General features: G+C 39.4%; 2 protein-coding genes across 4 annotated transcripts in view; one reads left to right on the forward strand and one right to left on the reverse strand.

Annotated features, from left to right (window-relative positions):
- The window catches only part of LOC114282541 (RNA helicase family protein), a 51,984-nt gene that overhangs the window by 9,839 nt on the left and 18,946 nt on the right, over positions 1 to 23,199 (reverse strand). For all 3 annotated transcript variants that reach the window (XM_028225245.2, XM_028225246.2, XM_082886602.1), the window contains 8 exons: positions 22,010 to 22,079; positions 21,806 to 21,891; positions 9,221 to 9,290; positions 8,962 to 9,057; positions 8,399 to 8,504; positions 5,989 to 6,035; positions 5,811 to 5,894; positions 5,635 to 5,688 (listed from right to left, as the gene is read on the reverse strand). In XM_028225245.2, coding sequence (XP_028081046.2) covers positions 5,635 to 5,688; positions 5,811 to 5,894; positions 5,989 to 6,035; positions 8,399 to 8,504; positions 8,962 to 9,057; positions 9,221 to 9,290; positions 21,806 to 21,891; positions 22,010 to 22,079 — 613 coding nt within the window. The remainder of the gene's footprint in view (positions 1 to 5,634; positions 5,689 to 5,810; positions 5,895 to 5,988; positions 6,036 to 8,398; positions 8,505 to 8,961; positions 9,058 to 9,220; positions 9,291 to 21,805; positions 21,892 to 22,009; positions 22,080 to 23,199) is intronic.
- Positions 2,301 to 3,786, forward strand: LOC145798559 (uncharacterized). The gene has a single exon (XM_082886603.1). The coding sequence runs from the start codon at positions 2,395 to 2,397 to the stop codon at positions 3,142 to 3,144; it is 750 nt and encodes a 249-aa protein (XP_082742729.1). The 5' UTR covers positions 2,301 to 2,394; the 3' UTR covers positions 3,145 to 3,786.

Genomic DNA, 23,199 nt, shown 5'->3' on the forward strand with positions numbered 1-23,199 from the left:
ATGTTACATCATACATGGACTCAGATAGAGGTGTTGGGTGGGGGTGATATCTAGAAGTCGGACCTATCAAATCTTAAATTTAAGGGAATGCAACTCAGCAAAAAAGAGGTTAATTTTTTTTTTTTTTTTTGGGTGATAAATATGCAAACTTTATTAAAAAAGCATTAAAATGATGATAAGAATACAAAAATTCAGTCCCCTAAAGGGAAAAATGCTAAGTTATTAAATCCTCTACAAAATCTACAAAAGCCAAAACATTCAGATCAACCAACCCCGTAACCCAGTTATATAACACCATATGCAACCGCCTCTCCAACCAAGGAATTGAATGAGACACCCCTTGGAATACTCGCATATTGCGCTCCAACCAAAGAAGCCACATTAAACAATGAGAAGCAATCATCCATGCCTTCCGACGCCTCCTCCCAACCCTACCCCCAGCCCAACTTTGTAAAACTGCCAACACAGTACCTGGCTGCACCCATACCAAGCCAAAAGTCGCAACAATAAGCATCCACAACCGAGAAGCAACTGCACAATGAACAAGCAAATGGCCCACCGACTCGGCATCACCATAACACAAACAACACCAATTCACAAAAATATGCCCATGCCGCATTAAATTATCAATCGTCAGTCCTAAAGTCGCTGTCCACACAAAAAAAAGCTACCTTAGAAGGCGTGCCCAACACCCACACACATTTCCATGGGAAGAAACCCATATCAACGTGAACAAACGCACCATAGAATGAAGACACAGAAAAAAGCCCTATAGAACCCGAGCAAACCCAAACCATAGAATCCTCCTCCTACAACCCCAATTTGCAACCCGTATAAGAAACCTAAAAACTCCACTAGTTGATCCACCTCCCAATCCTGAACACATTGATGCAACCGCACATTCTAAACAACCGCCTATCCTTGTCCAGTCCGAACCTCCCCCATCATAACCTCACAATCTTCTGCAATCCCAAAAATCAAAGAGAACATCTGCTCTAAAGGAATGTGTTAGAATTTACCATCACCTACCACCACTACCACCTCACCTACTCCACTAAACCTAACCCACTACACCACTACCACCTCACCTACTCCACTAAACCTAACCCACTACACCACTACCACCATCCACTACACCTACATCTATATAAGGAACCATTTGTAATAGACAGAAAATTAATCAATAATACATACAATTTATCTCTATCAATATATTTTTACATGGTATCAGAGCTATAAGATTTAGGCCTATACTCCTTTCTTACCGGCGGGCAGCCGGCCGGCAACCTTGCCTTCGCTGCCCGCGGGAGTTTTTTCAACACATATCACAAACACATACCTTCTATGAAGCACGGACACGGACACGGACACGGACACGCATACGGACACGGACACGGGACACGGCAATTTCTAAAAAATGGGGACACGGACACGGCAGGGGACACGGCAAATTTTTTAATTTTTTTATAAATATTTTTATTTTAATACATATTAATTATTTTATTTATTTATTATATTTTTAAATAATGTGTTGTAATTAATTATTTTATTTTACATACATGTATTTATTTTTTTATTTATTAATATGTATAAGTATATATTATCTTATAATATGTATTATCCATTATCTAATGAGTATATTTATGTTATATAATAACTATTATATAATATATAATAAAATAATAATAGTTATTAGTTATATATATTATATATAGTTATTATATAATAAAATAATAATAGGTATGAGTTATATATATTATATATGAATATATAATAATTATAATTGTTATAATATCAAGAGATGAAGACAGACGGGAGAGAACCGAGAGAGAGGGAGACCGAAGCAAGAGACGATCGCGATCAGAAGCGAGAGAGAGGGAGACGATCGCAATCGCGATCGCGATCAGGATCAGAAGCGAGGGAGAGAGAGAAGGCGAGAGAGAGAGTGAGCTCTGCGAAGGCAAAGGCGAGACAGAGAGAGAGCTCTGCGAAGGCGAAGGGGCTGGATCGTCGAAGTAGAATGGGGCTCTGGATCGTCGATCGAAGTCGAAGGGCTCTGGATCGTCGATCGACCAGGTTTGTTCTCGTTTTCCCCCTTTCAGTTACTCTTCTCGCCGTGTCCATGGCGTGTCCAGATTCGGACACGCGTGTCCCCTGCAAAAAAATAAATTAAATTAAGGGGACACGCCAGATGCCGTGTCCCGTACGTGTCCCCGGCGTGTCCCCGTGTCCCCGGCGTGTCCCCGTATCCGACACCGCCACGGCTTCCATTTTGCCGTGTCTATGCTTCATAGCATACCTTCACTCTTCTTCACCACTCACCAATAGCTTCCCTCTCCAAAGCTCTGTTCTTTGACGCAACATCGATTGATCTCTCGCTCCTTCTCCTCCCCAATGAGAGTGGTAGATCTTGGTGTCACGCATGTGCCCCAGGAAGTTTTTGAAATGTATTTGCAGGATATCAGTCCCCGGTACACTGCAGAAACTTACAGTTTGCTCACTCACAATTGCAACAATTTCAGCAATGAGGTTGCTCAATTTTTGGTGGGTGCAACTATTCCAGACTATAGCTTGAACCTCCCCAATGAAGTTATGAGCAGTCCAATGGGTGCTATGATATTGCCTATGATACAGCAACTGGAGACAACGTTGAGAGCAGGTGCTGTTCCCCAAGTGCCACAGTTCCGCCCCCCTACACAAGTCCAGACTTCCCAGCCAACAAGCACCGTCCGGAAATCTGTAGCTAGTGGTAGCAAGTCATCAACAACAAAAGTGAATCTCAAAGAGAGTGGAAGTAAAGTGAAATCTGAAGAGCAACTTGCCAAGTTTGGGGAGTCATCTGTCAATGATCCTATTGGGAATGCCCGGAACAAGGTACAAGAGGAGATCTGCGCTGAATTCACTGCCATTATGGCAAGTGGGACATTACGTGCCAGTGAGGCTGCAGCACTTGCAACCCGAAGGGTGATGCTTGTGTACAAATCGGAGAGGAGAAAGTTGCTACACGATGAAGGTTTAGAGAGAGAGAGAACATTCAGGGAAAATGAACACACCATTCCCACACACACCCTTTACAGAGAGAGAGCCCACTTAAACTTTCTTTTCTTTTTTTTTATTATTTTACTCCATCTTTTCAAACACTGAACTTTCTTTTTCTTTTTTTTATTATTTTACTCCATCTTCTTTGAAAAGCCACCGAAACACAACTTGATTTGCACATGTCTCTCTCTCTCTCACTTTACACCCACTCTCTCTGGTCCCTTTTTCTCTCCCCCATACTCCCTTTAATCATATCCATCCTTTTTCTTAATTTATTCCACCCACGTTACACTTTTCTTTTATTTTAATATCTATATATATATATATATTTTAATATATTTCCCCTTTTCCCCTTCTCTTCTTATTATTTTTTTTATATTCCACCTCTCAAAATGTTTTTCATATCACCCATCCGGCGCACATGGGTCTGAGTCAATAAAAAAAATAAAATAAAAATAAAATAAAAATAAAATAAAATAAAATAAAAAAAAAAAACAAAACGACACAGAGGAAGATCTGCACACCAAACTCATTTTATTCATGTCGGGGCTCACCCCGATCAATCATGTTTCCACACAAAAAAAAAAAAAAAAAAAAAAAAAAAATACAAACAAACCACCACATTCACAGGTGGGATTTTTTCTCTACTCTGCCGCCGGTCTTTTCTTCTTGCCTCCGTCCTGGTCGGCCCTTGCCGGTGTTGCCTCCGTGTTTCCCACTCCACTGGGCATGATCACTACTCCCTGCTCCTCCACTGCAGCATATGGCGGCCCTCCAAATCGGAACATCACAGTGGCCTTTCGCTTCAACTCCCTGTTTTCCGCCTTTAGCACACTTATCTCTGCTCGAGCATCCTTATACATGCGTTGGAGCAGAGCCAGCTGGGAGTTTAACTGCTGCACCTCATTTGCCCTACTCTGCAGCCGGTTCGACAAGTTTGTCACCGCAGTCATGGTTTCCACACATGACTTCAAGGTATACTGATTGGCCTCCACATCCGACTGCACCGCCATTTTTTGCTCCACAGACCGCATCGGAAAGTTCAACGGAGCAAAACCGGAAGCGCTTGGTTGAGTTTCACTGGCCACCGCACCCGTTATCTCTCTTGTTGACTCGTTGAGGTCAGGAAAGAGAGTGAGCAGACTCCGGGAAGACGAGGCCATTTTCTGGGCAACAGAGTATTACAGACTATCTCTCGCAACAGAGTGTTCCAGACTCTCTCTCTCAGCACAACGAAGAGTTTTTCAGAGCAATTCGCAGGTTTTTTGTCTCAGCCTCAGCCTCAGCCTCAGCCTCAGGTTCAGTCTTGGTTATATAGCCGAGGCAGCCACGCGCATCGCGCGCCTCTTGACGCCCGACAACTTGGCACGCCTTTTGATGGCACGCCTTTTGATGGCACGCCTTTTTATGGATTGGGCACGCCTTTTGATGGCACGCCTTTTGAAAGATTGGGCACACCTTTTGAGGGTGCGACTTTTTAAGGGTCCGACAAGACTCTGTAAACTGTCCCGACATTGATTCCGGTTAGCTCCTTTATGGGTCCGACAAGACTCTGTCAACTGTCCCGACATAGATTCCGGTTAGTTTCTACAAGGGTCCGACAAGACTCTGTAAACTGTCCCGACATTGATTCCGGTTAGCTCCTTTATGGGTCCGACAAGACTCTGTAAACTGTCCCGACATTGATTCCGGTTAGTTTCTACAAGGGTCTAGCAAGACTCCGTAAACTGTCACAACAACTGTCACAACATTGTCTGCTACAACGGTCCGACATGACCCCATACACTGTCTTCTCCAACGGTCCGACATGACCCCATAAACTGTCTTCTACAACGTTATGACACCACCATCCAGTGTCTTCACCAATGGTCTGACACGACCATACAGTGTCACCTATCCTCTTTTATTTTTATGTATTTTCTTGTTTTGTTACTTTCTCCAAACTCAAGTTGGTTAGTTTCTCTCCTCCTTGAGTTTGCGGGGGGCTGTTAGAATTTACCATCACCTACCACCACTACCACCTCACCTACTCCACTAAACCTAACCCACTACACCACTACCACCTCACCTACTCCACTAAACCTAACCCACTACACCACTACCACCATCCACTACACCTACATCTATAAAAGGAACCATTTGTAATAGACAGAAAATTAATCAATAATACATACAATTTATCTCTATCAATATATTTTTACAGAATGTCACCACACCACCTATCACGTCAAAAAGAGGTCATATTTTTAAACTTTTAATCTATTATATATGTAACATGATAGTGTTAAAACAAATATATAAGGAGTATTTGATGGAAAGTATTGGACATATATCCCACACCCTTGTCCAAGAGTTGGGTGTCCGCCACAGATACTCGATTTATTTTGAAGAGTCTGTGTAACATGGGCCATGATGCTTTTGTAGCTATTAATGTTCTCAACAGGGTATTTTTAAGTCATACAAAATAGGCATAATCACTATGATCCCAAAACATAATTTTTTACTACAATGAAATCAGTTATCAATATCAAACATTAACCATTTAAATAACCAAACAACAGTAAAAAAGAAACTTAAGTGTATATGTAAAGATACCGGGTTATAGAATCGCTGTTTCGAGAACCCACTGTCAACTACATAGACAACACCCTGTACAGACAAGAAAAAATCAAAAGAATCAGACCTTATACTGCATATCCTGCTTGGTGCAGCTAAATTTGTAACCTTTCTGAAGTGGGAAGGGGACAAAAAAGGCTGTGTAAAGATGTTACCTCCAAAGTCAATGATGTCTCCGCAATATTTGTTGATATCACCACTTTCCTCTTCCCTCTAGGAGTGGGGGAAAACACGAGGTCCTATAAAGAAAACAGAAAGGATATTGAAGTAAAAAAAAAAAATTGGAAAAAGATCTGCACAACATTATTTAACTAAACCTAGGAAATTACTAACCTGGTCTGCACGTGAGAGACCTGAATATAAAGGCAGAACAACCAATCCTGTAAACAAAGTTTTAGCAGAATGATTGTCAAGCAAGCTAGGTAAATTAAAGAAGATTTCACGGAAGATAAACACCAATCCTTATCACTGTAAAAAATCAAAGAAGCAGAGGACAGACTACAGAGAAAAGAAGTACGGCATTATCTGATAGTTATTGATACAGGGAATATTAAGGTGGTTCATGTAATAAATAATGCGGAAATGAATTCCTCTTGTCAAGACATGTGCCCCAACAAAATAAGAAAGGAATGTCATGCCACTAGTCCTGATTTAGATTTTCATCCCCCAAGTACGATTTGAGGAAAGAAAAATAACTATGAAAAATATGGAGATTAATGTACCATCTCTTTCTCACCCCTAAACACCTCCAACATGTATCTCCAACCAGGCCCCTGTTATTATAGACAATACACAATGAAGCATGCCTAGTCCTAAGTCCGCTACCAAATAGTTTGTCAAACATCTTTGACCCCACTTGCATTTGAGACCACAAGCGTATCTCCAAGCAGGCCCTTGTCATTAGAGACAATACACAATGAGGTCTGCATAGTCCTCAACCAAATGATTCATCGAAGATCTTCAAACCCATTTACATTTGAGAATATAAATGAGTGCATTCATAAAATGCTCATAAACCACAGTGTTTATACTCTTCCTGATCGGTGAAACTTATGTCAGGCACCAAGTAAACTTTGTAGTTACAGTTCTGATAGCAATGCAGTAGCAATCACTTGGTTAGAGAAGAAACACCCTCTTGGGAAAATGAAAATTAAGGCTTTGGTCAGGCAAGTCATCTCCCTTGACTTGCAAAAAGGTAAAAGTCAATATGGAAATACCCACTTGAAGGACATCTCCATAAAATACTGAAAACGATGGGGTCCTCACAATGCTTCATAAAAATGTGAATCCTCTCTTTAGAAAGTTTCCCATTAATTGAAGAATCATCCATGCAATTAGAAGTCAACAAACTTTTTGGAAAGATTCTCCAATTAATTTGATATTTGCTCAAGGTAATGCAACTTTTAACATGAAAATTCCCTCCCAAAGTAAGAAAGAGCTACATTTATTGTAATTAAAAGAGCTCCATGTAAACAGGGATGACTAAACAAAGGCCATAGTCCAATGTTGATCCAGAGAACATGAGCTGCTGAAATGGTAGACCAAATAAAGAAGCGAAAAGGGATCCCTTCTGAAGCCTGCACCTTCTCTATTCTCCCCCATATTCATAGAGGACTCTCAACCAAGAGTGCACTTGATAAAAAAAAAATGGCTCAAAGATTCTTGGCAAGGTAAGAACAAAACTTTCTTCGTTTTTCATACCATTTTATTTAGTCATTCATTTTCCTCATGCTGCACATTTTTACGAAAGGTAATCCATCAGCCACACATAATTTCCTCTTTGGGGAAAATCAAATGTACCTTTTTTCTTTCTTAACATTTTAATTATAAATGAAAATTGTATAAGATGTTGATGTTGATGTTACCTGTTTTTCATGTCCTTGTTAACATCTTAATTGAATCAGCATCACAAGCTAATATGCACCTCATTTTTTGTGTTTTCAATACATGATCCAGATATGGTCTAAATGGACTGGTTCCCCAGATTCCTTAAATAAATAAATAAACATCCATTTCTGCAATATCAAATGGCACGAGACAGAGGACTTAAAACGAGGACAGGACTTGTACCCAAAAAACAAAAAAAAAATGAGGACAGGACTCAAGCAGAAGCATTAAGTTTCATAAGAACTGGAAACCCAACAGACATCCATAATGTGTGGTAATCCAACATAGAGTTAGAGAATGATATATGCACTGGATCAGGTTTACACTAATATAATGGCAGTTGATCCCAGATCCAAATATATTACGGTGATGCTTTCCGGGTCCAAGAATGGTAAACTAGATTCTTGGAAAAAAGAATAATCACCAATCATTTCTTATCTAACAAAATTTTAGAAATTCTGTATTAAAAAACAAAAGTGTCCATGTATCATAACATGAACCATATATTGCTTCGAAGTCATGAAAGCCCAAAGCCAGACAAATTAAATCCCACATATTAATTGGGTTTGAAAATATGTAAACAGCTATAAGTCAAAGATATAGATGCTTTATTATTTGTAGGATCATGCTAACGACAGCCCTGTGGACTGTCATTAACGTGAAGAAAATGCCCAAATAGTTACAATCCCAATGCATTTTTCACCTATTCCCGAACACTTTTACCTTTACATGTTTCTACACACTTTTCACACAATTCTATACACTTTTTACACGTACATCAAGGCTAATGACCACCCATTGGGTGGTCATTAGCATTTTTGTTATCAGTAATTGACAAATGTTAAATCAAAGGTACCTGAAGAAGGCTTTCCATTATTTTGAGCTTCTTCCGTAAGCAACTGGACAGCGGTATCGATATCATCTTGACCAGTTAGGAATACAAGGATATCACCCATTGGTTCCTACCAAACAAATATAACATGTATACCCAATATAAGATTATCTTTCGCTAACAAAATTCTAGCTATATTCATTGTGAACAACAGCATACTATATTCCATACTGCCTTAAATGGAACCAGCACTATGGGAACAATCAACAACAAAATTTCAACTAACTAAACATGTTGTTATGGGCTAGATAGAAGAAGAGAAAACAAGAAACAGTATTTGGGGAAAACAAAACAAGGCTCCAAAAAGGTGACTAAATAACATAGTTTATGACAACAATAGTTATTAAATGTAATGTGTCAGAAATTACCGTAGACAAAACACCGTCTGGGTTATCTAAGAAATTAGTACAAGTTAATGTGCCCAAGTGTTGTTGACTGAGGATCATTAGAGGCTATGCAATTGTTGCTCTACGCATATTTCAAGTGTAACTACAATATAATTCATTTTATCATAAACTTCTATATACCTGATCATGAATTGACATTACTGTTGAAACGATAGCTTGAATATAGTCAGGAACAGGTTCCTCAGCATAAAAGACTTGTACATTAAATCCTCTACCCTGGAAATTAAGTATTAATAATACATCAACTTATTACCACCATCCATGACGAAGTCATAATATCACTAAAAGATTAACACCATTACATACATATATATATATATATATATATGAGTTGTCTTCCAAGATTCAATACAAGTATCATATCACCAGGACAACACACCTCAACTGACAGAATGGCAGGCTCTGTCTTTGGTCCACGCTCTTCACCTTCCAATCCTCGACGTTTTTTGCTAGTTTTCAACAAATGCAAAAAGTTAAGTTCATAATGGACATTGGATACTAGCAGGGAAAAGGCTCAATTGTTGCTTTTTGAACGGATGAATTTTACTAATAAGATAAAACACAAACAAATAATGTAAAAAACTAACTGAACTTGAAAAGGATTCCACAACCATGTTGGAAGAAGTTGATGGAACCATTGAAGTATTACAAGCCATGGTAATTATTTGTACCTGGTTATTTGTATAAAGCCACAATTTTGCAAAATATCCTGTTATAGCTTTCTGATATAATATATATTTTTGGCTCTAAAGGAGCATAAATATAGATTCACAAAAAAAAAAGTGAGGCAACGATGGTAAAATGAAGAAATAGATACGACTCAGATCATATTAATAAGAGAAAAGGCAGACCAACTAATCTGGCATGAACATAGTTTTTTATATGTTGGAAGATTCAAATCTCAGATACACGATTGACAACGTAACCATCTTTTTTTTACAAGTGCACCATGATCATCATATCCTTGTATCTATTTCAGCTATCGTACAGTCTCTTTGGGCTTCCTTTCACATTGTTGCACAAACTGCCATTAGTAGCATGCAAGGAAAGATGCTCTGGCCTTTTCACATTCTCCATTGTGTGGGAGATGTGGAACGAAAGAAAAAAAAAAGTCCAAATTTTAGGGGGACTCACAGTGGGTGGCTTTGGGTGTGCGTGCACATATGCTTTTAATCGATTTTTGAGGTTTTGGTGTCAACAAGAGGGCCAAAACATTGTGCTCTTGTGTAGTCTTTGCTATCTTTTGGATTATTTGGTTGGAGAGGAATGTACGGATCTTCAAAGACAAGGTTGCGGATTCAGATTTATTGTGGGATAAAGTGTATCATTTGCCTTCAGTTTGGCCCTATGTTTCTCCTTTCTTTTTTTGATCAGCAAAGTAAAAATTTCATTAAAAACATGAAATTAAAGGTACAGGAAGATGAAATGCACCGAGAGAGGTTCAGACAGTACAAAATACTCTTACTACTGCTACTCGCACTCATACAACCAACCCGCCGGATCACGAATTTTTACCAAAAAATCCCCCAAAACAAAAACAAATAGGTAAGAAGCACTTAACTCAAAAAACAAAAAACAAGAACCCCAAAGTCCAACCACACTACAGCAAATAAAAACCCAAAAGCAGCACTCTTGATTATTTTATATTAACCACAACATTAATGCCCACTAATCCAAAACATCAAAACCGAGACGCATGCCTAAAGAACTCCTTGCTATTCCACTCCTGACCCTTCTGCCGGCCTTCTCCTACGCCTGACATCTCCATCGAGCTTCACCCACTCTATGGCCGGAACACTGAAACGTCCACGGCCGAAACTCCTACGCCGGAACATTATTCCCAGTGTTTTAAAAAGCGCGCTTAGGCGCGTGCCTAAGCCCAAGGCGAGATGAAGCGCAGCCTTGCGCCTCAAGCATAGCGAGGCGAGGCGACATGGGCGAGGCGCAGCTTAGGCGACGAAGCGCGCGCTTTATTATAAAGCCTGAGGCGTGCGCTTCATGCGCTTCAAATGTTTTTCACTCCAGCAGCCCCCATTTGTTTACTGTGTGGATACCCACATGGGATAACATCTCATTTACATCATAAAATGATACAAACGTGGGTCAACAGAGCAAAAACACAAGTTCTCTTCTCCTCTCTCTCTTCTCCTCTTCTCTCTTCTCTGGTTCTCTTCTCTTCTGCTTCGACTATTCTTCTCTTCTTCTCTTCTTTCTTCTGGTTCTGTCATACCCTGTTTTTTTTTTTTTCTTCTGGTTCGATTCTTCTCTTCTCCTCTGGTTCGATTCTTCTCTTCTCCTCTGGTTCGATTCTTCTCCTCTTCTTCCTTTCGTTGTCTTCTTCTCGCTTCTATCTTGCTCTGTCTCTGTCGCCTTCCCTCTCGCGATCTCTCTCTCCTGTCTCGTTCGCGATTGCGATCTCTCTCTCGTGTTCTCTCTCGCGCTGACGATCTATCTCTCTCTCTTTCTTCTGTCTCTCCCTTTATCTTCTATTCATATATATATATTACTGGAAATTTGTGTTAATGCATATAATAAGATAGTGGCATATGATAGTGGTGTTGGTGGTAGATAGTGGCATGTATAGAATATGATAGTGGTGTTGGTGGTAGATAGTGGCATGTATATAATATGATAGTGGTAGATAGTGGTAATATATAATATGTAAGTGGCATATAATGGGTTATAATGATGTTTGTAATATCTCCTATATAAGGAGTGTCATTTGGTCTTGTAAAATAAGAAGTTTTGAATATAACAGAAATATATTCCTTCTTCCTCATATTTTCGGAGTTCTTCTTCCTCATATTTTCTAAGTTGGTATCAGAGCTACAAAAAACACAGCAGCCCTAAAACCGTCATAGCCATGTCGGAAGTCACGTCCGAAACCACTTCAACCCCTGCCGCTGCCATTCCGTTGAAAACATCAAACTCTCACTCTGTCCAAATCACCACCATCCGCCTAAATGGTGATAATTTTCTCCGCTGGTCACAATCTGTCCGGATGTATATCCGTGGGTAAGGAAAGATCGGTTACATCACTGGTGACAAGAAGGCTCCTGCTGTTAATGATCCGCTGTTCGACAGTTGGGACGCTGAAAACTCCATGGTTATGACATGGTTGGTCAATTCCATGGAGGAGGATATAAGCTCTAATTACATGTGCTATCCTACTGCACAAGAATTGTGGGATAATGTTAGTCAGATGTATTCTGACCTAGGAAATCAATCTCAAGTTTTCGAATTAACTTTGAAGTTGGGAGAGATTCGTCAAGGAGATGATTCCGTCACCAAATATTTCAATTCGTTGAAAAGGTTGTGGCAGGATCTTGACATCTTCAACACATACGAATGGAAATCGGTTGACGACTGCAACCACCACAAGAAAACTGTGGAAGACAGCCGTATTTACAAGTTTCTTGCCGGCCTCAACATTGAGTTCGATGAAGTGCGAGGAAGAATTATTGGCAGACCTCCTCTCCCATCCATTGGCGAAGTATTTGCCGAAGTCAGAAGGGAAGAGAGCCGAAGGAGCGTCATGCTTAAGAAAAAAGGTACTGGTGAATCAATTGAAATTTCTGCTTTAATTAGCGATGCTGCGGCCAACAAGGCTGCAAATTACCAGCGCAGGTTTGATGATAAGCCACGGGTCTGGTGTGATTTTTGCAACAAGCCTCGCCATACACGTGAAACGTGTTGGAAGATCCATGGCAAACCTGTCAACTGGAAAAGCAGCAAACAAGGAGAGAAGAATCGTGGCTTTCCTATCGCTAATGAAGCCGATTCAGGTCCCTTCAACAAAGAGCAGATTGATCAACTCTTAAAGCTGATAAAATCCAACTCCTCATCCGGTACTCCTAGTGTTTTGTTGGCACAAACAGGTAGAAATCCTAAAGCCTTCTCTTGCCTAAACTTCTCTCCGTGGATCATAGATTCCGGTGCCTCCGATCACATGACTAGTTTTTCCCATTTATTTAGTACCTATTTCCCTTGTTCTGGTCATGACAAAATCAGAATAGCCGATGGTAGTTTTTCACCTATTGCAGGAAAAGGATTTATTAAACTAACTGAGAAAATTAATCTCAATGCTGTTCTTCACGTCCCCAACTTAGCCTGTAACCTTTTGTCTGTCAGTAAACTATCTAAGGATTCTAATTGTCGTGTTACATTTTTTGAATCCCATTGTGAATTTCAGGACCAGAACTCGGGGATGATGATTGGGCATGCTAGGATGCTTGAAGGTCTTTACTACTTTGATGAAGTACCTGTTAGTAATAAAAAAGCTCAGAGCTTTAATAGTACTAGTTCAATCTCTGTTCGAGAAAAAATAATGCTATGGCACTATAGGCTAGGACATCCTAGTTTTCTTTATCTGAAACATTTATTTCCAGAATTATTTAAAGGGATTGATTGTTCTTCTTTTCATTGTGAAAGTTGCATTTTTGCAAAATTTCATCGCTCTACTTATTTGCCAAAACCTTACCAGGCTTCCAAACCTTTTTATTTGATTCATAGTGATGTTTGGGGCCCTTCTAAAATCACTACTCTTTCTGGTAAAAGATGGTTTGTTACATTTATTGATGACCATACCCGCTTATGTTGGATTTATTTGATGAATAAAAAATCTGACGTGAAAAATTTATTCACAAATTTTTACAATATGATTGAAAACCAATTTCAAACCAAAATTGGTATTTTACATTCTGATAATGGAACAGAATATTTCAATGAGCAGTTGGGTGAGTTTTTGGAAAAAAAGGGAATTTTTCATCAATCTACATGTCGGGATACCCCTCAACAAAATGGCATTGCAGAACGAAAAAATAAACATCTACTTGAAGTAGCACGTGCTATAATGTTTTACATGCATGTTCCTAAATATTTATGGGGTGAAACAATTTTAACAGCCTCTTATTTGATAAACAGGATGCCTACAAAGGTGTTAACATACAAAACGCCTTTCGATTGTCTCAAAACTTTTTTTCCTGACACGAGGTTATTTTCTGATTTACCCGCCAAAGTTTTTGGATGTACTGCCTATGTTCATGTTCCTAGTCAATTTCGTTCAAAACTTGACCCCCGTGCTATAAAATGTGTTTTTTTGGGTTATTCCTCAAACAAAAAGGGGTATAAGTGTTTCGACCCTCAAACCAAGAAATTTCATGTGAGTATGGATGTGTCATTTGTGGAAACAAAATCCTATTTCCCCAACACTTCTCTTCAGGGGGAGACAAGTGGAGTAGAAGACCGTTTTTTGGATATTTCTATCCCGCTCCCTAATGTCATTTATCCTACACAAAAACCACATCTGTCTGATAATGATCACTTAGGAGAACCAAGTTCTATGGTGCCTAGTCAAGAAGATTCTTGTTTAGGGGGAGAAGTACTACAAAATGATCTAAATCCTGAACTTCAGGTTTATACTAGGAAGCGATTTCATCTGAGGAATAATGACCCGAATGTCCATCCTAATGACCCGAATGTCCACCCGAGTTCTGGCATCGAAATTTTAGGTAATCCTATTCCTTCTATTTCCGACCTTGATGTTCCTATAGCAATTAGGAAAGGTGTCCGAAATTGCATTAAACATCCTATTGCAAATTACCTCTCCTATCAAAGACTGTCTAAAAACCATAGAGCTTTCACATCTAGGATTTCACACTTGTTTGTTCCAAGGAATATACAGGAAGCATTGGATGATCCGAATTGGAAATTAGCAGTCATGGAGGAGATGAATGCTTTAAGGAGAAGTGGTACTTGGGAGATAGTTGATCTACCCAAAGACAAGAAAACAGTTGGGTGTAAATGGGTATTTACTATAAAATGTAACGCAGATGGAAGCGTTGAGAGATACAAGGCGAGACTGGTGGCTAAAGGCTTCACTCAAACTTATGGGATCGACTATCAGGAGACGTTTGCTCCTGTTGCTAAAATAAATTCCATCAGAGTACTGTTATCTCTTGCAGTAAATTCAGATTGGCCTCTACATCAACTTAACATTAAAAATGCATTTCTCAATGGTGATCTTGAAGAGGAGGTGTTCATGAGCCTACCGCCGGGATTTGAGCAGAGACTTGGAAGCGACAGAGTATGCAGATTGAACAAGTCATTATACGGACTCAAACAATCACCAAGAGCATGGTTTGAACGCTTTGGGAAGGCAGTTATCAGTTGTGGCTTCTCGCAGAGTCAAGCAGATCACACAATATTTTATAAACATTCAAAAAACAGTAAAATTGCAATTTTGATTGTTTATGTTGATGATATCATTTTAACTGGTAATGATGAAGCAGAGTTAGCAGCCCTCAAAGAGAAACTCGCAAAAGAATTTCACATTAAGGATCTGGGAGCCCTCAAGTATTTCCTCGGAATGGAATTTGCAAGATCCAAGGAAGGTATATTCGTTAATCAGAGAAAATATGTTCTTGATCTCCTTGGAGAAACAGGTATGCTTGGTTGTAAGATGGTGGAGACTCCGATCGAGCCTAACTTGAAGTTACAAGCTGCTAAGGCTGAAGAAGTCAAAGAGAGGGAACAATATCAGCGACTTGTCGGGAAATTGATTTACTTGTCTCATACGCGGCCTGATATTGCCTTTGCAGTCAGCATGGTAAGTCAGTTCATGCACTCACCAGGGGCAGAGCACTTTGAGGCCGTTTATAAGATCTTAAGATATTTGAAAGGAACTCCAGGGAGAGGCTTACTGTTCAAGAAACATGGACATCTTCAAGTTGAAGTATACACAGATGCAGACTGGGCAGGAAGTGTTACAGACAGGAGATCAACATCCGGATACTGCTCCTTTGTAGGTGGAAACCTAGTTACATGGCGGAGTAAAAAACAGAATGTGGTAGCTAGAAGTAGTGCAGAAGCAGAGTTCAGAGCTGTTGCCCATGGAATCTGTGAAGTAATGTGGATTAAAAGAATTCTTGAAGAATTAAAGCTTTCTCACCCGACACCTATGAAGGTCTATTGTGACAACAAAGCAGCTATATCTATAGCTCATAATCCAGTTCTACATGATCGCACAAAACATATAGAAGTGGATAAACATTTCATCAAGGAGAAAATCAATGCTGGCATAATCTGTATGACCTACCTTCCAACAGGTGAACAATTAGCTGATGTGCTAACGAAGGGACTACACAAGAAGCAATTTGATAAGCTGACTAGCAAGCTGGATATGGAAGATATCTTCAAACCAGTTTGAGGGGGAGTGCTGGAAATTTGTGTTAATGCATATAATAAGATAGTGGCATATGATAGTGGTGTTGGTGGTAGATAGTGGCATGTATAGAATATGATAGTGGTGTTGGTGGTAGATAGTGGCATGTATATAATATGATAGTGGTAGATAGTGGTAATATATAATATGTAAGTGGCATATAATGGGTTATAATGATGTTTGTAATATCTCCTATATAAGGAGTGTCATTTGGTCTTGTAAAATAAGAAGTTTTGAATATAACAGAAATATATTCCTTCTTCCTCATATTTTTGGAGTTCTTCTTCCTCATATTTTCTAAGTTATATATATATATATATATAATATAATATGTTAAAATCCACCTACTCTCCACCTACTTCACCCACTTAAACCTACTCCACTAAACCTAACCCACTACACCACTACCACCTCACCTACTCCACTAAACCTAACCCACTACACCACTACCACCTCCACTTCATCTACTCCTTACCTACTACACACTCACCCTCTTCTATATATAGGAATCATGAATCATTGTAATAAATATCAACACAACAATCAATAATACAGCAATTTTAACATGGTATCAGAGCAAGGTTAAAGATCTTGGTGTTCTTCGCCTTCCGGCGGGCGGCAACCTTGCCTTGACTGCCCGCCGGAGCTCAACCAATTCAAACCTCCACAACTGCCTATGTCATTCACTGAATCACTATCTTTACCTCCACTTTCTTCTTTACTACCAGCTACAAGGTCTTCTAGTGTGTTGACACCAATGTCACCGCTTAATGTGTCTGATCTTCCCCCTATGGATTTTCCAACGTTGCTGCCTGAGCCACTGGTTAGGTTGCCACTATCTAGATCAAGTTCACCCCAGATCCTAACATTCACACCTCTAATGTGTGACCCTATTGTTCATATTCCAGTCATTGATGTTTGTTCCTCCGGCCAAGGCTACCTTGTGAGTGCAGGTCCTGCTATCTCGACCAGCATTCCACCGTTACACCCAAAACTTGTGAATCCATTGATTCCAGAATCTGATTCTGTTGTTGAAAAGGGTGCAAGAGAAACTCTGCGTCTGCTCATCAGTTCTAGCCAGACCAACCCTCAGCTGATGGATGTATTTCCGTCTGTTATGACCAGTACAGAGGAGAAGAAACACAGCATTGTTGCTACTGGGAGCCGGGGTCTTTACATTGGTGCCAGTGATGTTGGTGCTGTTGCAAGCAGCATTGCTGCCATGGGAGGATTGGTTTCGCTATCGGAGAAATCGATAGGAGGTAGTGTGATGAAGAGATGCATCATCAGCACCGATAGTTTGCTTTTGGACAGAATGTATATTATTTCTTGTGTCCTTAGTGGGTTTGTCATGGTCCTTCGATCTAGTAGAGTACTTGGGTCTCTGCACCTTTCTTACTTTTGTAATTAATTCCTTATCATCTTCCCTCTCACCTCTCCACTCGTCATCATCATTGCCTTCAGATTTTTTCCTTTTTCTCCTTACACCTTTATTCCCTTTGCTGTCGGAAACTTCATCCTCTAAGCCGATCTACTTTTTCTTTTATTTATTTACTTTACTGTTTCTGGTCTTTATCCCATATCCTCTTGTTCCTCACCCTCTATTTTATTTTTTCTCTTTGTTCCCACTATGTCTCACCCATACCCCTTTTTTATTTTTTTAAACCAATCTTCATCTCTGCACCCACTCATCCAAAACTCTATAATATATTCCACCGCCTGCACATCCTCCCCCCAAAAATATTCTCTGTTTTCTTTCTCTATTTTATGTTATTCTTATTATTATTTTTAAACAAAAAAATAAAAAAGACGCAGAAGAAGAAGAACTGCACACCACACTCATTTTATTCATGTTGGGGCTCACCCCGATCACCATTTTACAACAAAAAAAAAACAAAAAACAAAAAACAAACCAAAACAAAACACCCACACCCACAGTGGGATTTTTCTTCTCTACTCTGCTGCAGCTCTCTTCTTCTTGCCTCCGTCTTGGACAGTCCTTGACGGTGCTGCCTCCGTGCTTCCTCGTCCACCGAGCACATTCACTCCCCCCTGCTCCTCCACTGCAGCATATGGCGGACCTCCAAATCGGAACATCACGGTGGCCTTCCGCTTCAGCTCCTTATTTTCCGCCTTCAGCACACTTATCTCTGCTCGCGCATCCTTATACATGCGCTGGAGCAGAGCCAGTTGGCCGTTTAAATGCTGCACCTCATTTGTCCTACTCTGCAACCGGGGCGACAAGTTTGTGACTGCCGTCATCGTCTCCACACAGGACTTCAAAGTATACTGATTGGCTTCAATGTCAGTTTGCACTGCCATTTTTTGCTCCACAGACCGCATAGGAAAGTTCAACGGAGCAAACCCTGGGGCGCTTGGTTGAGGTTCACTGGCCCCCGCACCAGTTATCTCTCTTGTTGACTCGTTAAGGTCTGGAAAGAGAGTGAGCAGACCACGGGAAGACGAAGCCATTTTCTGGACAACAGAGTGTTACAGAATGTCTCTCTCAGAAATCTCTCTCAGAAAACAGAGTGTTACCGAGTATCTCTCTCAAAAATCTCTCTCAGAAAACGAAGAGTTTTTTCAGAGTTTTTCTAGCAGGTTTTTGTCTCTGCTTCCAAGCCTCAGCCTCCGCTTCGGTTTATAAAGACCATGACAAAGAGGTCGACACGCGTTCTGTCGATCACGTGCATCGCCGCGTGTCTGGCGCACCTTTTGATGGCACGCCTTTTGAAAACATGGGCACGCCTTTTGATGGCACGCCTTTTTATGGATTGGGCACTCCTTTTGATGGCACGCTTTTTGAAAGATTGGGCACACCTTTTGAGGATGCGACTTTTTAAGGGTCCGACAAGACTCTGTAAACTGTCCCGACATTGATTCCGGTTAGCTCCTTTATGGGTCCGATAAGACTCTGTAGACTGTCCCGACATTAATTCCGGTTAGCTCCTTCATGGGTCCGACAAGACTCTGTAAACTATCCCGACATTGATTCCGGTTAGTTTCTACAAGGGTCCAGCAAGACTCCGTAAACTGTCACTACAACTGTCACAACATTGTCTGCTACAACGGTCCAACATGACCCCATAAACTGTCTTCTACATCGGTCTGACACCGCCATCCAGTGTCCTCTACACCGTTATGACACCACCATACAGTGTCCTCTACATGGTTATGACACCCCTATACAGTGTCCTCTACAACGTTATGACACCACCATCCAGTGTCTTCACCAATGGTCTGACACGACCATACAGTGTCTCTTATCCTCTTTTATTTTTATGTATTTTCTTGTTTTGTTACTCTCTCCAAACTCAAGTTGGTTAGTTCCTATCCCCCTTGAGTTTGCGGGGGCTGTTAAAATCCACCTACTATCCACCTACTTCACCCACTTAAACCTACTCCACTAAACCTAACCCACTACACCACTACCACCTCACCTACTCCACTAAACCTAACCCACTACACCACTACCACCTCCACTTCACCTACTCCTTACCTACTACACACTCACCCTCTTCTATATATAGGAATCATGAATCATTGTAATAAATATCAATACAACAATCAATAATACAGCAATTTTAACATAATATAATATCTATTATATAATATACAATATACTTATAATATATAAAATATAATTGATTTATATATATAATATTATACAATACCTATTATATAATATATAATATACTTATAGATAATATGTAAAATAAAATACATTAATTATTTAAAAATAAACACATGTATATAAAATAAAATATACTTATGTAAAATAAAAATAAACACATGTATATAAAATAAAATAAAAAAATTAATTAAAACACATTATTTAAAAAATATAATAAATAAATAAAATAATATATATATATTAAAAAATTAATTGTTTTTTTTCTTCTTATTAAAAAAATTAATAATATACATATTAAATATTTGTTTATGTAGGAAATTGTGCTTTATTAATATTTTGCTTAACTTCTATAACTTGCGCCTCGCTTTGGTGAGGCACGCGCCTCGCCTCGCGCCTCGGGGCTTAGGCTCCAGGTGACCTTGGCGCCTCGATGCGCCTAGGGCTTTTTAAAACACTGCTATTCCCTTTGCAGTACATTACCCACGCTTGACACTTCCGCTGAAACTTCACCTACGCTTGACATTTCCGCCGGACTCCGCCGGACTTCACCCACTCCATGGCCAAAGCTTGCTTCCAATATTGAGACACCCACGGCAAAAACACCTTTTGGCCGAACACTCACACCCACTTCCATGGCCGATCTAACAAACACTACAAGGTCGAAAATACTTCCTCCACAAGCCGATACACCACCTCCCACGGAGACAAAGCTTCTAAGAACCACCAACACCAATACCTCTCATGGCCAAAGAAAAATCCATGGCTGAAAGACCCAAGATCCAACTCCTTTGCAGATACTTGAACAGCAAAACTCACTCTAGAATGTAATTTCCGAGCTCTCCCCAAGAACAACTCCCTCTAGAATGAAGTCGCCGAACATCGTAACTACATCAGAGTGCCTGAGCCGAACGAAACATCGACCTTCATAGATCTGAATAGAGTTCACCCCTCAAACTCCCACTCTCAAAGGAGCGCCCGAATGAAGCTCCTAAGCAAATCTGGATCATTCCTTTTTTCGGCCCAACGCCGACCTCCGCAGATCTGAATGGAATCCACCCCTCAAACTCCCACTCGCATAGAAGCGCCCGAATGAAGTTCCTAAACAAATCCAACCCTCCCATATTCAAGGCGCCTTCCATGGTCGAAACCCCCCAAGGGCCTATGTTTCTCCTTATTTAAAAGGATTCCACTTTTTTTATTTCCAAAGATTGGGGAGCTGTTGGCCAATCTTAGTTTTGTTTTCTTTGATTTGTTTGACAGTAGATTTCTTAGTTTTTCTCCTTTTTTTCTTCTAAGAGGACACCTTGTCCTCACTTTGTTCTCTCTTTTCTTGATTAATAAAATCCTTCTTGTCGCATTGCAACACAAAAAAAAATAAAAATAAAAATAAAAATAAAAATAAAAAATAAAAAATAAATTAGGGAAAATTTAAAGACCTTATATTATATGAATATGAGACAGGTTACCCACACCATTAAGGCTGCTAATTGCTTTGGCTATTTACGTATTTGCATCTGGTTCTAAGAAACAGAAGTTTGATATAGATTATGGAACTTGATATGCAACGAACAAAACCAAAATTGGACAGTTGGCAACCACAGAAAGTAAGGCTATGTTAAACTGCATCCCTCACAGACAATAAAAACAATATTCTACTTATATTCTTAACCAACAGCTACTAGGAAGACCTCAAACATTGTATTTTAGTAGTTGCGACATGGCTTTTGATAGCTGATAACAGCAATATGAGGAGTTGAGGACCCATGAATCCCCGAGATATGAGACCCCAAATATCAAGGTTGCTGATTCACATAGAAGAAAAAAAAGCAGAGAGAGAGTGAGAGAAGGAAAAAAGTCGAACATGTATTGGATCCCAGGTCAACACTAATGGAGGACACCCACGATGCATGGATGTGTGCAGACACCAACAATGGCACCAATAAAATATTGGGCAATTTGGACTTTTCTTGGTCAATTTTTTATCCAATTGATGATGCCTTCAATTAAATTTCTGTAAAGAAGGCATGCCAAATATAGGAAAACAGCAACAGCAACCAAAAAAACTGAAGCTAGAATTCACTGTGATTCAAATGTTGAGAAGAAAAAACCTGTTATGGAAAAAAGCAGCCATTGATTTTGCTTCAATTGTAGCAGATGAGATGATCAGACGCAGCTCAGGTCGACGCCTTTGGATCTGGAATTTCAATAATTAATTTGAAAATAACATGGAAGATTGATAACTAAAACAATAACAATTTCCCCTACGGAATAAAATGAGCATAGATTGATGCTAATTTGTTAAAAAAAGAAACCTTCTTCAAGAGACCCAACAAGATATCCGTTGAAATAGACCGCTCATGAGCTTCATCAACCATTATGACACTGGATGAACATGGTAAAAGTTACAGTCATGCTACATAAGATACATAAAAATAATACCAGAACACATCTACGGTTAGATTAAGTTAGTTGAGACATCCTCAAGATAAAATGTTCAATATTCAGGAAAAATATTAAAAGTTCTAAAAGATGATATTGAAGAGAAAAAAAAAAAAAAGGTGTGGTATTAATGGTAGAGAATAATTATTCAAATGCAATTGTTAAATCTATGGGAAACATTTTTAAAATAAAAAAAGTTAAGGATTTCAGATGCAGCGTAACATTGGAGCAACGGATAAGCAAGCATCAACCTACAACTGAAGTTCCAAAACATCATATCAATAGAGAAAAAATTGAATGCGAATGCAACTCAATTTTCCATGGTTGATTTTCTGCTTGTTCTGAGGTGAATGAAAGGTCACCATGGCTATTCAAGGCAAAATATAAAGTGGAAGTTAATTTGATTTCTACTCGATTCCTTAATTGAATAAGTTGTGAGATTATTTTAATTGGCAGAATACCCTGGAAGTGAAAATCCCTGAAACCCAGGGAGATGGAACCTTTTCATTGCTGGCACGAACTTTTCCTTGACTACCCACTCTTCTTACCACAGCTAGTAATTTGCACTTTCAGAATTGTCACTCTCTTTCCAAGATTCATTTGGAATTTGCGATTCCTACAGCTCTTTGTGAGAGTACAACAAAAGTATCCTTGAGGATTATAAGAGATCCCTTTAAGGATGTAAATGATGGTATTATTAGCAGAGACATCTACTGTTACTACTTGACTCAACATAAAAAAAACAATCTTGTTTGACATTTTGTTCAATATAGCACATATTCATTTTGTTTTGAACTTCTTTTGCAAACCTCACACCAAATTTCTAGTTAACACAAGGACTTAGTTTACATCTAAGAAGCATGGACACAGACACACGAGACGACACAGACACACCGACACGCTAATTTTTAAAAAATCCAAGACACGACACATGGGGGACACGTGTTTTATATATTTATTATATGTTGTATATATATATATATATGAATATATCATTAAAGATAATAAAAAAATGCAATATGATACAAATTCCTATAAATTTATATGGTTTTTGTTTTATTAT

This window comes from Camellia sinensis, chromosome 9, assembly GCF_055761805.1.
Source record: "Camellia sinensis isolate YWXY chromosome 9, ASM5576180v1, whole genome shotgun sequence".
NCBI classification, from domain to species: domain Eukaryota; kingdom Viridiplantae; phylum Streptophyta; class Magnoliopsida; order Ericales; family Theaceae; genus Camellia; species Camellia sinensis.